Genomic DNA, 17,562 nt, shown 5'->3' on the forward strand with positions numbered 1-17,562 from the left:
GTGTTGCAATTAGTGTTTGTTTCAATGTTTCGTTGCATCACTTTTAGTAAACACTGTCGACGTTAAAGTAGTGTACGCAACTCGCGTAAATAGTGGTAACTCAACCTTGCGCTAAAAATAAATATACTGCTTTATCTTCAGATTTTTAAGTCACCTTAAAACATTTTTTACTGTTTGGGCTTAATGATGGCTGGCGTGTAACTAGTTGAAAGCAATAGCCAATTTATCATCTTTCTTTTTATAAAGAAGTTTGATACCTCTTTTGACCTTTTGATTCCCCTAATTGTGGGCCCTAAAGGCCTACGTGGAACTTATCAAGAAAAACAAGTGGAGATACGTATAAATAGTACAAAAATAAGTACTATGAAAAACTTTTAAGTACTAACACTGGGACACTAAAGATACTGCTTCCTTAAAGTCAAAAGTAAAGGTTTGGAAGTCCGTTGAGCTAAACTGAGCCACCGGCTCTAGAAAAAGAAAGATGACATAGTTTTTACACATTTTTGTTAGAATATGAAAATATGGAATACTAATTACATTCTTAGACATAAGTATTAAAGATTACTGTTCTTTCATCGTGTTTACTTATAAATGAGCGTTTTTCGGCCGAACCTGTAGTAGCTAGAATGTGATGCGCCGATGACGTCACTAAAGCGGGTCAACCAGCTGTTGCTGGGGAAGTCTTTCGGATGAGTGTGACGGGACCAGAGTCCTTCAAATGTCACCTGTAAAAAGTTATAATGTTTGTAGACAGTTTTAAAACATTTTTAATTGATTCCTGAACTGTAAGTACTTAAATTATGGGCATATTTCTACCATAGTAAAAGTGGAATTGGTTTATTATTAATTTTATTGTTTTTTGAGTAACTTCAGTTGATAACTAGTTTTTGCCAACCCATGTAATCCTTTCAATATTATAGCTTTAGAGTAGTATTGGGTATGAAAAGTTTCTTGGTGCAACTTCTTAGTAGCTTATTTGATAACTGATTTTTAGTGAACTTATTATTATATAACCGTAGCATTGACTATGTATACTGATACTTGATTGAGTATATATATATCGTCTATGTTAGTAGTTTGCTTGTTTCTTGACCTATGCTTTGCAATTGGGCTTTCCATAAGGTGAGTGATGTGATTCTTTAAAATACAATAGAACATTAGATGAGTAACTCGTTTATCACTTAAAAAAATGATCTCAATTGCAATTAAGTAGTTGAACAAAATGTCAACGATTGGTTTAATATCACAGATAGTTTAATAAATCTATTGAGGGCGTTTCTTTTAAATGCAAAATAGGTTAATGAATATTTATTTCCCAAAGCCACCTAGAAACATTAGGCGTAGCTCAAGAAATTTGTAAGATTAGCTTACTGTTGCTGACTTTACAATCTACCCTTTTGTATCCGGTTCCGCAGTTTTTACATTTATTCAAAAAACGAACTCACCATATTACATACAGCAATGTATATAATATACTATAACATAATTAGACCTTTAATCAGTCAATGTTTTACCTCATACTTAGCTTCATCACAAGCACAACAGTGTTCTAGTACTTCAGGTTGTGTGTCGTGACTCTCTTGAACTTCTTCACACAGCATCTTAGACAGAGGACCGTCGTCCTGGTACCAAACATCCCTATGTTCTATCACTGTGGCCCTGCAAGCAGACGTCTGCTACTTAGGTTAATGTGAATGTTATGGTCAGTAGGTTATAGGATATGCCTTAGCATACAGGGGTTTTCAGAGGGAGGTGGACAAATTGTGATCATATAATCAGCTAGCCTGTAGTATGAGGCTTTTGCTAAACAGACTAATTTTATAAAATACCTATAAATGGATTTTAAACCTTAGACTTTTTATTTCAATGTGAGTACCATATTTAAAGGATCTTGTAGATTTATTCCAACCACTAAATAAAATAGAAGTGATAAAACGTTTCAAGACTTAACAACTGACTACGTTCTCATTTTTTTAGTTTTCTAATTTATTGTTGTCTGTCTTTTAGACTTGACTATTATACTATAATTCCAGGCTTTTTTCAGTTAATTGACGTATTAGTATTATGTTATTTGAAGGATTGTAGAAATTTTCCAAAACCATCAGTGAAAAAAACGTTATCACAACGTGTGTAGTTTTACATTTGTTTTTCTTACTTGTTCTTGTGTTTATTGTAACAATATCGTGATAACAGTATTGGATGAGCCACCTTGTGAAGACTTGCTGATTATGCGCTACTAACCTCAATTTGTACTGATTATTGTTTAATTTCACAGATTATTGTGCTATGTGTAGACAACATACAGTCTACATGTGTGGTTGTTTGTGATTTCCCAGCTTTGGCAAAGTTTTTGTAATCTTGTGATGATTTAGGTACTCTCACGTCACGCCTGAGGATATAATTATATTACAGATCCCAAAACTCAGTAACAACTTTGTACTTAACTAATACAGTAACATGTTTACTAATCATATTATGCTCGCAACAATTCTTCAAATAACATAAATTAACCATCATAAGGTTTACTTCAAACATAGTTGTAAGTTACCCGAAGAAACTATCTCATTTCATATCCGACAACGTCATTAACCATATCCTTCTATTTCAAAGGACGTGAGCAATAACCCTTATGATATCAAGCAGTAAATTAAGTGCTACTTGGACTTGGCCACGGGAGGGATGAGATTAATTCCCGGCACCACAAATTATATTGCTTAGACCACTTTCCTGAAGAGTGTTTGAATAACTTTTTCTGTACATTCACATCATAAAATGCTCCTGAAAAAATGTCTAATCCAAGAAACTTGAGAAACGCAATGCAATGAAATAAATCAAGAGGTTCACCTGAAGATTACACAGCCACTACCAGGGGGTGGGGCAGTCCAACGGACCTGCACCTCACTCTTGGGCATGGAGCTGGTGTGGGTCACCATGTTGGGACAGCTGGGACTGAACTTGGTCAGAGTGTCCCCGTACAGCTGGAAGGTTCCTACAGGACGAGGGGTGACGTCACGGGGAGACAACCCCCGCATAGGGATGTGATGTTGCGGCTCCACGACGAGCATGAAGCCGGTGAACTTGGCGGCGACCTGGCCATGGCTGCGGAGACCTTGCAGGCTTACTGAAACACGACGGAGGGTTGTGAGTTTGGGGGTATTGGGAATCGAGCTGGTCTAGTAGGTAAATGTGACTTAGAGCACGGGACTTCGGAGACAAGGGTACCGGGTTCAAATCCCAACAATCACCAATGGATATTATGTGTGTGATAATACCGCAACCCTCTAGGACTAGTCTGAGGTAATATGTAAAACAGTTCCGGGCTAGAACTTAGCGTCCTAAGATGGTTTTTGGAGGGACAAAATGATTGTTAATAAAATAAATTGTTTAAATACATGGTTTCAGAATCATTGTGGGATTTTAACAAAGAATACAGACTTAACAGGTAGGTTAGGTATTTGTTCTAGTGTTATAACTTAATTACGAGTCCTACACGGTACTGAATAATCGTCCGTTGCTAGCGTTAACAGAAGGGTTAGCTATTGTTCATGACTATATAAAGCAGTTCTTACTTATATTAGAGAGCTTGAAATTGCTTTGCAAAGACTTCTGTATCTATTTTTAGCTTTAAAACTATTTTAGTTTTTCAATTGCTTTTCAAAGAATTGTCACAAACCACTTGGCCATTATAATTTCAAATTACATGTGGTTTGTAGCTGGGCAAAAACACATTAATCTTTTACAATAATTGGAAAGTTTTTGTTGTATTTTTCAGCAATGATTCATAACCAGACATACGTAAATGTTTGTTTATATAGCTGTTTAGACGCATACAAAGTAATGCACCTGATTCTTAATATTAAAAAAATAATTAGATAATCAAACGTTGTAGATGTGGTTCAATTAAAAGATATTTATAATAAAGAGTGTGGCTGATAACTGTTGTTTTCATCAACTAAAAACACTCCAGCACAAATGTTTAAAGTTAAAACAGTTTTCAAGTTGCCGGTAAACACACCCGCTGTTGACCTATGTGATGTTAAACGTAGCGTCCAATTTATGGCTGTTTTCACAAGAAGTTCAAACTAACACGATTTTTCTCCTCGTACCTTCAAGCAATAATAACATGACGACAGGAGTATTTACATTTACAAAATGGTTACATTTATTAGTAAACAAATGTTGAATGGTATTAGTAAAAAATATGGTTTAATTTTTAGCTTTAAACAGTTTTTCGTCTCGAAAACCAGTTAGATGAACATTGTTTAACCTTTTTTCACAATAAAAGTTTTAAAATTTCAATGAATTAAAACCTGGTTAAAAAAATTAAATTGCTAAGTTGGCAGATTAATTAATTTAAAGTTCATGGTATTCGTTTATAAATAATCTTTAGCTAAAAAAAAATAAATAAATTCATTTCTGCAGTTCAGAAAATCGGGTAATTTACGTAGTTAAATTAGCTTACAATTTTAATAAACATCGTTTAAATAAATGTTGTAGGTGTAAAGTTGAGTTCGAAAATATGTGTGTGATCAATTACTTCCACACATATACATGTATTTAACATTGACTAGGACGGTGGCGTCGTCCTGTAAACCAACTACTAAGGGGTCCCGAATTGTGGATATTTCTAGGCATGCACTGTGGTTGCGATGCTCCCTGGTGTGGATTAACGTCCGCACTATTAAGTACTACGACAATCCACAGTACTATCCTGATAACCTAATTATACCAATTCGTTAATTTCAAGGAAAAATGTAGTTCAGATTCCACTATAAACTGTAGCTCCCTTAGTCGACATTGGCTGTGTGGGCTATTAATTAACAGCTGTGTCTAACGAACATGTCGGCCTTAGTCACTAACAAGACCAGAAGATCGCGCCACTTATCCTACACTCATCCTTCACTCATATTTGGGTTAAAATACGCACATAGTGGCGTCCCCATCTTAAATAATTTATATTTATTTATATAATTTATATAACCTAACATTTATCAAAGTTAAAATTTGAAAATGAACTATTTGTGTAGGTATTTAAAGCTTCTAGTTATAAAGATGTCAAGTATTATTTTCAGCAAAGGTTACAACTTTCAAACAATAAAAAAAATCAACAGGCCATGAAAAAAAAATTACAACAATATCTAATATGGCCTAACCTATCAATCGCATATGTTTATTGTGCTATTATACTTGTTCATGCTTAGTCGCTCGTACGTAAATGCCAATGTTGTTACATGCTGGAGATGTCAGCGTCAGTTAGACAAGGTGTATCGTGTCTAAACCAACATTGTAAGCAAAACTCATCCGAAGTGACGTCTAGGGAACGTAATAATGAACCATTTTCACATTCTGGTTTATTAGAAATATCACTTAGGATATTTTGACGTCCTATTGCCAAACGAATACACTACACAAAGTGTTATTGGATATTATATGGGAAATAACCAAAAAGATGGGGTTGTTTGTTAAAATATCCAAAGTATTACAGTTTATAAATCCTAAGTATAGGTAACTTTGACTGTAGGTACACCACCCTTTTTATTCTGTAGCACAGACATTAAATAGTGCACTTTTCTAATCATAATGTATATATAGTTGGGTGTGTTTCATATTCATGTTAGGTGGAAAATATTTTTCTTAATTTTAAATCACTTTACTTTCCTAAAATCGTTTTTTTTTTATTGTAAAAAACAAAAAAGGAATTTTATATCTACATAATTCCCTCTAAATAAAACGGAAGGAAATAATTCTAAAATGGTCTTTATTTGATCCGTATGAAAATAAATGTGTAAAAGAGTATGCTTAGACAGTTTTAGAACAAAACAACTTTATTTAATTGCACGACGATTAGACTTTGCATCTATTAGAGTAATTTTTGACAACAATATAAAAACAAACCAAACATTATTCTATTTAATAACTGTACGAACAGAGGTCAAAGTTCACCTGAAAATAGACAATTTGTCATGGGACTACAATTTGTAGAACAAAATAACTGTATTTAATTGCACGAGGATTAGACTTTGCTTCTATTAGAGTAATTTTGACAACAATATAAAAACAAACCAAACATTTTTCTATTCAAACAAATTTGGGTTTCGTCAATTTAAAAATTAGTTTAAAATATTTCTTGGTTTTAATTCTCTTCAACAACCACAGTAAAATCTCTGGCACGAATATTTAAATGTTAAAAAAGTAAGCAAATATCGTTTGAAATTTATATATGGAACTTAAACTCTTAAATTTTAAAATGTTAAGCGTTTTAGCTGGCAAACCAAAACCGATTATTACCATCGAATTTTAAAAATAAAAATACATTTATTATGAGAAACTTTGGAGACAAAATAAACTTTAAAAAGTTTAGCGTCGTAGTTCTTAGTCGTTTGACAGTTCAAAAGTTAAACTATCCTGTCTCCTTGGATAAACAGAAGGGCTTTCTGCTTGCCTGGGTAGAATTGATGGCAACAATAAAATAAATCACCGGTGCTATTTAAAAGTTGCCAACTTGAAATGACCTGGCAACTTACTTCATGACGTATTTATAAGTTAACTCTTAAAGTTTTCTGGTGCACAGCTCAAGTTTCCAACTTTCATATCATTTGAGCTATAGAGAATAAGCTATTGCAGGAGGTCTTATGGTAAGACCTGGACCCGAACCAGTTTAATTTTCCGTTTTGATGGTCCCAGAGGTAAAATGCACCATCCATTTACATTATTATTTTTTATTTGTATAGTGATTCATTATAACAAAATATTTACATTTGTATCTACTATATATGTGTGTCCGTTAGATCTATCGCCTAACAAAAAGCATCTGATTTTGATGAAATTTTGTACAAACCTATATAGTACTACGTTTTATTCACAACAGTTCGCGAACCAACATAATTGGACTCAAAGAACGGGGTTTTATGTGGTGAAAATCTGTTTTCAACATTTTTGATTACCAAACATAACGTTTCGCAATACACCTGTCTACGCTATTTTGTAGCACCACAATTTTGTGGAAATGTTTTCATGTAAATCCAACCATGTGGCCTAAATGGAAATTCGCTTAATCTATAGGTTTGCTGTGGCGGGGATAGGCGATTATAAAATTACAATGAATTAAAAACATTCTACTGAAATATACAATAAATTAAAGCGAACACTAACTATTTCAACTTGTGTGATGAGACCATTAATTTTTGTCTTAAAATTGTTTATCTGTTATTGTTTAAATAATCATTTAAGAAGTCTTAAACTTAACTGATCATATCCCAAATTTGGGAAAAATAAAGAAAAATTCAGTAGGTAAGATAACACACAAGCAGTCGTCAGAGAAAATTTTATTTCAATCTCTAGATTATTTAAACATTTGTACGTATGCAGTACGCGACACCTACTCTCCAGGTAGGGTATTTTATGACGAGTAATTAATTGATATTACAGCGTTTATATTACAATTATCTGACTCTTTGTACAGAATCATACATCAATAATCCAACAATCAAGGACTACCTTTCTAATAAGTAAATCTTTTTAGGTTATTAATTTATTACTGACTTTTCTTAGGATTGAAACCGGCGACCTTCTGATCGTAAGGAGAACACTTTCCTACGGCAGTTTACAACTAAAGATGATTAAGTAGGCATTGCATTTACCAGGTCAAATCCTAATAGTCTTCCTGTTAAATAGACTCCAATCCCCAGCGGTACAGATGATTAATCTCAAACTTTGGCAACTCCATTTATTACCAACTTCGACTCTTTGCTTAATACACCTCATTGGAGCCGATGGTCGTTATAAAAAATGGTCGTTATTACTGAGTCAACGCTTTCATTCTACACTTCATCTAGACTATAAATTTATTTACGATCCAACTTTAAAATGGTTAATCAAATTATTAATTGCAGCTAACTGCAAAACACAATTTTTAAATCATAAAAAAAGTTGCAACATTTATTTAGAGAGTGTTAAGGTATAGTGGTTTGTCACGTTAAAAATCCAACGTGTTTATTAATGGTGTACCAAGTGACGCAAAAAGGTATTTAACCATCCCCTTTTATTTAAGATTCAAATCCCAATTATCAACAAAGCCAGGTGATAATTCAATGGTCTGGTAGTTTGGAGTGTACTTCAAGCTCTAGGTCCATCCTCTAGAAATTATGAAAGTCCTCTAAAGAATTTCCGTATGAAAACAATCGAGATGTTTCCTACTCACTTATTTCAAATAAATAATTTGTTTTTAGGCTTCGTGGAAACAATTAAAATTGTACAAATTATACAATAACCTTAGAATATTCGTAAATATGTATGTTCATACTGTGTACTGACATAATATATTTATTTTTTTAGCCTGATTCCGCTTTGCACAAAATTTTCAACAGGTGAATATAGATCCTTAGGAGTAAGCAATCTAATTTAACTTTGCAGTAAGTTTAAGTAACTATGAATGTATTCAGTAATATTTTTATTTGCTCACAATATGTACCTTTATAATAAATATTGTTATATATTATATATCTCTGTCCTCACTGAAGGCGTTTACCTCCCCCATGAGATGTGTGAAGGGAAAGGGACAAGATGGATTTAACGTGGAAGAGCCCTAGGGATCTAGGTAAGCCCTTCACAGCTGTTAGCATCCATGTACATTATACAGCTCGCTCAGTAAACCTTATGAACCATTGTACTCCTTTAGGGTCAGAGAAACGAGTTTTACATTTGTGTGTTCGTTTATGTGATAACAAAAGGTACTACAAGGTTTCATAAAATGTATTTTAATGCAAATTTCCAGTAACATGCAACACATTTGCCTCTAGAAAAGTATTTTTGCTCTAAAAACTAGACCAACCTTTTCCCTCTATGAATTAATTAATTAATTAAATAATATATTTATTTCCACATAAACCAATACAGAAAACAAAATACATATTTTTGAATATAAATTGTACGTAATTGTATATTTAATATTCAAAAGTATGTATTTTGTTATAAAATATAAACTAAGACTAAGAATAAAAAGAACATTTTTGTGTTATATTAATTTTATGTATTTTATTAAATCAGCAGACATATGGAAGTCCTGCCTGTGCGTCTGCTGGGTTGCTATTTAAATATTCATAATGGAATTGTATGAATACATACACGACTGTTGCTTAAAAAGTTGAATAACGGTTGAAAATAATACTCTCAAATTAAAAATATCTTTTTATGAAAGAATATTCAGAATACAACCAACATTCGGGATGTTCCTCAATTAGAAAATAGCGTAAAAAACTATCAAAATGCATTAATATTGAATCGTATAAAACATAATAATTTACTCTCGCAGTATCAACATTTTTTTGATTTTGTTTAGCCTATACTTTTTTGATTTTTGAAATCATAATTTTACTTTATAAGCGTATTTAATTTATTAAAAAAACGTTCGTTCAATTTTTTCATAATAAGATAGTACTTGTTTCGGGACATTATAGGACATCTTATTCCTCTGTTAACAAAATTATCTACGACATTCCCAAATCAAAATTAAAATTACAACCACAACAACTGCAAGTGTTGGTTTACCGATTTGTCAAATAAAATTAATAAACGTTAGATAACTCTAATATTTATTCATTTTATTTTAAAACAATCACTCCACAAAACTGTTTTGTTGGAATAATCGTGTTATACTGCACTGTTAATTTATCAGAGCGTACGTATCATAAATGAGTTAAGCTGGCAGGTGGAAGGGAACTGCTGTTACGGCTTCATACAATGTATAAGGTTGTTACAGTAATATGTAGTTGTGGTTTTGTATTTAGGTGATATAAATGTACATATTTTACTTGACATCTTGCTTTTACCTAGGATTAATATGATTATGATTATCGACTAGTTACTCAAAGTATGGCGGTTTTTCCATCCCACAGTATTGTATAGTTCAAGTACAAAGATTTTACATTAAGGAAGCTAAATAAATAAAATCATGCATTCTTCAGCTTTAAACTACAATTTATTGTTAGGCTTCAGTAATAATATCTCAGAAGTTTTTGTTGATAACTATTCTGCTAATTTTTGGAAACGTGTTAATGGCTATTTATGTTTGTTTTTCATGTTATACCCTTTTTAAACTTTTCATTTATCTGGAAAACAAATCTGTAAAAAGTTCTGAACAGCTATATAATCTTAGATGTTTGTAACAGTTGGGTTATATTTTTATCCATGTTAATGCACTATTGTCAGTTTACCTGTGCAGAAGCCACCCTCTAAGACGAGTGATGAATATAACATACCCTTAATGTTGTCAACAGCTGTGGTGAGGATTATTTAGATCCCTGGGGCTTGTGTCCATTATCCTAACCACCCCCAGCGCTCACACCCTTGTATGTACTAATCTAGTTAGGAACAGGTACCCTTGATGATAATATAAGGACTACTGTTGTATAAAGGCTTGTAGGAGGTTGCAATTTCACAATTTTTAATATAAAATATCGATGTTGAAAACGTGTAAATATTGTAAAGAATAAAATAATAAGAAGGGTCAGGATATGTAAAAGTCTTATTTTTACGTTTTTTTACATTCATATGTCCTTCTAACTTAGATCATTTTGAAAACAGTATATCAGGTCTGTAATTGACAATGTAAAATCATATTTGTTAAGAGAAGATGACCTAATGCTTGCATTCATTAAATGTTAGTTTTGTTTAAAATTTACCAGAACCCAGAAGCATTCGTTGTTATGAATAAGCAAAAAATATAAAAATATTGGCTAACAAAGTTATTTGAAAGCTGTGATAATCAGTAGGCCTAACTCGCTGATTTTAGATGGCACTTAGTCACTCAGCTACTTTTCATTTAACCTGGAAACAATTTATTCGTTGTATCTTCAAATACTTGTATATACCTTTGCAAACTGTGATCAATGGAAGACAAATGGAAAGCTATTCACATCGTAAGTCTAGATCTAGTGTAGAATCAAAGCGTTGACTCAGTAACGATCATCAGCTCCAGTGAGGTGTATTAAGCAAAGAGTGGAAGTTGGTAATAAATGGAGTTTGCCAGAGTTTGAGATTAATCATGTCTACCGCTGATAGAAGTTATTTTGTTGATTTGCTACTATACAATTTGTCCACTATACAATGTATGAAAGTAATTGGTGTTTAGAAATACTTATGATTGAATATACAATAATAGTTTGCTAAACAATGTTATACTATGAAGCATTGCAAATAACTATACTGTTAAACTCCTTCCACCATGCTGTCAAACACTAATTTTAATGCTTCAGAATATACTACTTGACTTGTTATATATTTTACCTACTACCGTTTTTTTAATAGCCATTTCAGTTTAGTTCTTAGAATTGTAAATATTCGTTTAACAGCTTTGTTTACTTACTTAACAGCATAGTTGTTTTACTTTACAACAGGAGTAACAGACCAATGAGGTTCAAGAATTGTAAGAATATAATTAAAATTGTAATACTTCGAACTTCAACTTATACTTCAGCTTAAATACCAATTAATTTTAAACAATGAGTGAGTGGCTGGGACAATAAGTAGTTGCGTCAGTAGCAATGAGAGGTTATCAACGAAAACACAACCTCTCTTGGAAGTCATGAGTAGTGAGTTTTAGTAATTAAGAAACGGTCGTAGGTAAAGTAGTGTAAACTACTATAAAGACAACATTTCTTTGAAATAGGTATGATCATTTTCATTTTCATTTTTATAATACAGTCAGTTTTTTTGTTAAATACTTTTTGATGCTCTGTAGTTGTTACAGTAAATAATGTTGGTTTTGAAAGAAATTTCCAGTTTTAATCATATCTAAAGCAGTGCACCTCAAATGTTTCCACGGAGTTTTGCTCTTTACATGATTCTTAGTAATTTTTACTGTATTTTACTTTTCCTACTTGTGTCCATTAACTTTATTATGTACTGTTACAAACAATTTGTATGGATATAAAACTCAATTATTCTATATTTTCTTTTATAATTTATGAAATATGACTGTTGGACGAAACTGTTCTCACAAGTGTCAGTGTTGAAATGTAGTGAAACTTGACTCTCATAAAGGTGACAGAAAACAAACAAAGTAGGATTCATGAAGGCAAATGTTGTCTGTTTGAGACAGACTGTAGTTTATTGGAGGGAATTGAGAAGGAAAGGAATACTTTGAAAGAAATACTGGGTCTTTTCCAATAACAATTTCAAGGTAGGGGATTTAATAAAATTCTTGTTGAGATTGCCTCCCTTAGCTTAAAATAAAATCGAAACTAATTTATCGTAATGCTATTTCTTGTTATTAAGTTTTGTTTGTAAGAAACGTATTTTTTTCCTGTCAAATCTTAAAAAAGAATGATTATTTAAATGTACGTTCAATTGTTTATAAATGCATACTACGATAGCTGTCCGAGGAAATATATTTAAAAGAGTTGATAACTCTTGAAGTATGGCTGGTGTTTCCTGTATAATGTATCCTTTTTACTTTTTCCCCCTAGACATAGTACAGAAAGTATTGTTTTTATGAAAATATTTTAGTTTGAATTTTGGGTCCCCCCTGGACCCAAAAACGTGGTTTTCATAGTCGTGTTTGTGTGTGTATAGATGTGTACAGAGCTACAGGCTACAACTGTGGTCCAATTTTGACCAAATTGGATGTGTGACTACAAATTCACGGTATCTCCAGTTTTTTTTTTTTTTTTTTTTTTTTTTTTTTTTTTTTTTTTTTTTTGTTTAGTAGTGATTACATTAAGGTACAGTACATTAAGGTACAGCTTTCATTGCTGTAAAATTACGACTCTTAAATTATATTAAAACAATTTTTATTTCCCCCATAAAATTAAATAGTTACTCCCACCGCTTACCTATGAATAGTAGGTTGTTGACAAGCTGGTGGTAGAAAGCATGTTTCAGATTGCTGATGCAGTTTACATTATTTTTAAATTTCAAACTCAAATCGTTTATTTAGCCATTATACATTACAGTAAACGTCTATGTTTTATATACAAATATTAATTTTGTTATTTATTAATTGAGCTATTATTAATTGATTTATTTATTAATTGACATAAGTGTGAACCAATTAAATAATTTCTCAGTCAGGGTAAAATTTTATATTCTATCTTTGTTTGGTGTTATGTAAAATCTGTTCAATTGAGTACAATTATTTTTTACTCTCCTAGACCATTATAATTTTTTATGTAGTGGAGTGTCGAAATGTATTATATGAATCTAGGGAATCAGTTTGTAGCCGCTTGGTAGAAACAGGCTGGCAATCAGTCTCAAAATCAATCAGTCGGCGGCCAAATGAATCATCAGACGAGCTTTGACCGCACGGACGATGTTATTACTGTTGTATTGGAAGGCCAGACGTGCCCGGCTTAACAACCCCGTACAATAATCAACATGAACAGTGAACACGTCAATACCGTTGGATTACATTTTAGTGATAAAGTAACAATAATTTCCCAAACTATATATATTATATATAGTTAATGTGTAACAACTGTCAAAGCTCAGGTTTACTCGATTTGTCTCAAAAAGTCACATCCCAGGAAAGACATCTCCTCTTATTTGATCGGATTAAAGTAAGCTCTTGCTCTGTGTCATCTTTTTAAAGTGAGAGGTTTGCTATTTGACTGCAATACTCTAATTTACTAATCTGTTATATTATCTTGTTAGTAACGATGTAAACTCTAAGCAAGTATCTCGTTTAAGCTAAGAATTGAAAGATTTTACTTGATGTTTACTACAATACCTTTCTTAAATTTTTAAAGGCAAAATGACAAAATATTACTTGTATAATAACTATTTGAGGCCTGTTATAATTTACATTAATTTCTAATAAATGATTTGGCATAATTATTTCCTTGGTAATATTCTACAGTAGTTGTTTCATTTTTACTATAAGACTTTTTTACTTGTTCAAGCAAAAATAGTAGGGATGGACAATATGCAAACTCAATGCCTGACAAACTAAAGTCGGTTAGTGATATTAGGGATTTAAAACGAAAGTTAAATTATTTCTTTTAGGACATAGTTTTTATAGCGTAAAAGATTATGTAAACTACAACTCAGCATAAATATGTTGTTTTTTGACATAATGTGTTTTTCTGTTATAGTGTGTATCTATGTAATTGCTTATTAGCCTATGTATTTTATTTCTAAATTGTGACGCAAGTCATGCATGTATATATGTTAACTGGCAATAAAGGAACTGTTATTTGATTTGAAAGGGTTAATGTATAATTCATTATTTATAATTAATTTTTTAATAGCCTAAAATGTTGGGTTTACCACCACTGGTTGGTTGTTGAGTTTTGTTATTTTGTATAAGTAATAAAAACCATGCAAAATCAGTAAACTTATAATTATCCAGGAAAACCACTTAAACTTAAGCGCAATCATCAGATTAATGGGTGTTTTAAAGAGTGTACCTTGTAGGCTAGTGCTTTTCAAAAGTAACTTTCAAGTTTCCACATCAGTGGTATTTTCGTAATTTGTAAAATTAAGGAATTGCAGAGCAAAGATTTTTGATCACCTCAGATTTTATGTGGATATGACGATATCTAATCCAGCCATTTAGCAAAGTCCAAGGCGCTAACCAGAAAAAACTAGAAACACACCCACTTACATATACAGGTGATTACGGATAAGGTTGAAACAGAGAATAGTTATTTGTGTAACTAGTGGGCGAAGTGGAACTTTTCTGCACACGAGAGAAATGTTTACATCACGACATTAAAGTTTCTCGAGTGCAGCAAAGGCAGATTACACTCGTGTTACATATTACATTTTTTCCTACAGTTACTTTACATTACATTAAATAATTAGTCTTTTAAACACTGTACAACACGTTTGTAGTTTAGGTTAAATCCAAACATTGAACGAAATCTGGGAAACGCTGCAACCAAACGACTGATCGTCAACGTAGTCGCAATATCTTTAAGTGTTGCCGACTTATTTCCAAGCGTACATTACGTAAATAATAAAAACATGTTGTTTTGTGTTGTTTATTTGGAATAATGGTGTGCGCCAAAGTAAAAACCGTGAGCCAAAGTAAGGCTTTCTGTACTATAATCTATGCAAGGAAGCCCACTTTGACGGATGACTGTAGGAAAAACTACTTTTTATAAGAAAATGTTTACAGTAACTGCAATATAAAATCCTATTAACAACTTTTATGCAATCCGGTCACAAACAACATTAGTTTTGTTAAGTTTGGTAGTTTATTGTTTGAAACTGTATTTAATCATTTCTAGCCGGAAGAACGATTAATCTGATAAAATAAATCTATGTGGAAACAGGAAACCATGACTTCCGTTGTACGGGAGGAAGCTCTTAGTTTGTAGCTAAACAAATTATAGAAGCACAGAGAGCTGATTCGAATTTATTGTTCAATACTCTCATTACTACAAACATGTCTTGCAACAGATATAGTTAAACAAAATGCTGGTTTTAAAATCGTTACGATTAAAATTAAGTATTTGTGTTAAATTGTGCATACACCACAAACCATGGTTATAGACTACTTTGCTGACGATTATTGGAATATAAGTTCTCAATTTTATTACACTGAAATAAATAATCTTAAATAAATCATATATTACATTGATTCAAAAGTACATCCTCATGATTAAGTTGAGGCATTGCATTTTAGATACTGAAGTAGACTAGACATCCAATTTATATGGACCAGCTGTTGCTAAATTTTTGCAACATAGTTCTGTGAACCAGAAACAGATTGCTATGGCGTACAAAATTCTATTTTCGACTTTTTTCGTTGATGAGATAGTTAGCGTGACATAAAATATGCTATATTTTACAATAAATCGTCCTACCTAGTTTTAACTTTGATAAAACGTCTGCATATTTTGAAAGAAATCAGTAATTTATATCAGCGCAATCCGTCGGTGGCTTAATTGTAACTACATTTATTTTGATCTAAAACTGATGACTTGTTTAACACAGGGATTGAATATAGTTTAGTTAATAGTATTAGTTTTTTTCATGTCCTAGGACGATAGGCAATGGCCCGGAATTGTTTTTCACATTACTTTATGCTAGACCTAGGGGTTACTGCGTTATCACTTAGATAAAATCCATTGGTGACTTGACGGGATTTGAGCCCGGGCCTCAGGGACTGAAGTTCCGCGCTCTAACCACTACACCAGCTCGCTCCCAAAGTTTTAGGACAGTTATAATTTAAGATTTGGATGTTTTAATGTGAATTCTAAGTACTCATAGAACTGTAGGTTTTAGATAAAATTTTAGATTAAGCCAGACTCATTATAAGGAGGAATTTATATATTGGACTCAAACGCAATGATTAATACGTATTATCATAGATAAAACATGCTCCTTGTGTTGGTTAGTCTACGGTATGATCATGACATATTGCAGGTGGTTCAAAAAGAAACTGCATTTTTAAAATTTGTAAATCCTCACTTATTGCACCTTGGGTTATAAATAAAATACAGCATACCGTCAAACATTACTGTACCTACATTTGTCATACTAGACCTATTAAATAACAAAACATTACAATATTACATACACAAGTCTTTTACTATGTGGAACTCATAATCATGAAATAAATCTTTTGAATGTGGTTTTAAAGTTAATTAATTTTTTAAAATTGTATTTTCCCAAAGGCAATTGAAGCTTTATCGGTATAAAATACAAACAATATAAGATCATTCAAGATTTGTACTGAAGGAAATCATACCATATTAAAGAAACGACATCCTTAACAGATTATCAATTTCGTCTTGTATTTTTTTTATCAAGGAGACCCTCAAAGTAATAATTATAGAGTACCGAAAATAAAATTTCATTTGTTCAGACGACAGCATTTTTCATTTAATGCAAAAACTGTGAATATTTGAGGTTAGGAATTGAAACACTGAACTTCCAATATCATGGAAACAGCGCTGTGGTTATTGACTGCTAGCAGAAACACAAGTTTTTGGCGAAAAACTGAAACATGCACCGGACAAAACCTGAACCTTGCCAAACCCTGAATTTCTGAAGGTAGCATTTCTGAAAATAATTTCTTCCCAAAAAGCTTCTAAAAACCACATAGAAAAAAATATTTGAAGCAACAGCAATACTGCACTCTCCTCCAAGTAATAACTAATGAACTTTAATACGTTGATCATTATTGGTGCAGATAGCGTATAATACGTTGCATAACCTAGATTGTTACTTACAGTTTCTTCCCTGTTATTGCATTACAAAATTATATTGATCAATCAGTTAATTGTATTGCTTGATATTTGTAGGCATCTGGTCTAGTTAAGCTCTGGGCTTCTGTTTCGAGCTTCAGTGTTCAAAAACTTCAAAAAATTACTATGTTATAATATTTTCTAGTGACTCAAAACCCACACTTAGCTAACTCTCTGTGTTACACCTATTTTATGTCCACTTATCTCTTAAACGAAAGGTAGCACTTTAAATCTAGGTTAGTTTCCATTGTAGGAGTGGCTCAGCGGAAAAAACACTTTAACTTAAACAATCATCCATATATTTCAGCTAAAATCCCAATAAATTTAAAAATACTATATATACAACATAATTCTACAAAGTCTTTTTAAC

General features: G+C 32.1%; 1 protein-coding gene across 3 annotated transcripts in view; it reads right to left on the reverse strand.

The window, feature by feature from the left end:
• The window catches only part of LOC128989779 (spondin-1-like), a 75,940-nt gene that overhangs the window by 26,874 nt on the left and 31,504 nt on the right, over positions 1-17,562 (reverse strand). For all 3 annotated transcript variants that reach the window (XM_054411823.1, XM_054411822.1, XM_054411824.1), the window contains exons 3-5: positions 2,845-3,121; positions 1,515-1,659; positions 613-725 (exon numbers count right to left, since the gene is read on the reverse strand). In XM_054411823.1, the coding sequence (XP_054267798.1) occupies positions 613-725; positions 1,515-1,659; positions 2,845-3,121 (535 nt within the window). The remainder of the gene's footprint in view (positions 1-612; positions 726-1,514; positions 1,660-2,844; positions 3,122-17,562) is intronic.

The sequence above is a fragment of the Macrosteles quadrilineatus genome, unplaced genomic scaffold (assembly GCF_028750875.1).
Source record: "Macrosteles quadrilineatus isolate MER2022 unplaced genomic scaffold, UCM_ALF_1.0 Scaffold_3__2_contigs__length_128488019, whole genome shotgun sequence".
Taxonomy (NCBI): Eukaryota; Metazoa; Arthropoda; class Insecta; order Hemiptera; family Cicadellidae; genus Macrosteles; species Macrosteles quadrilineatus.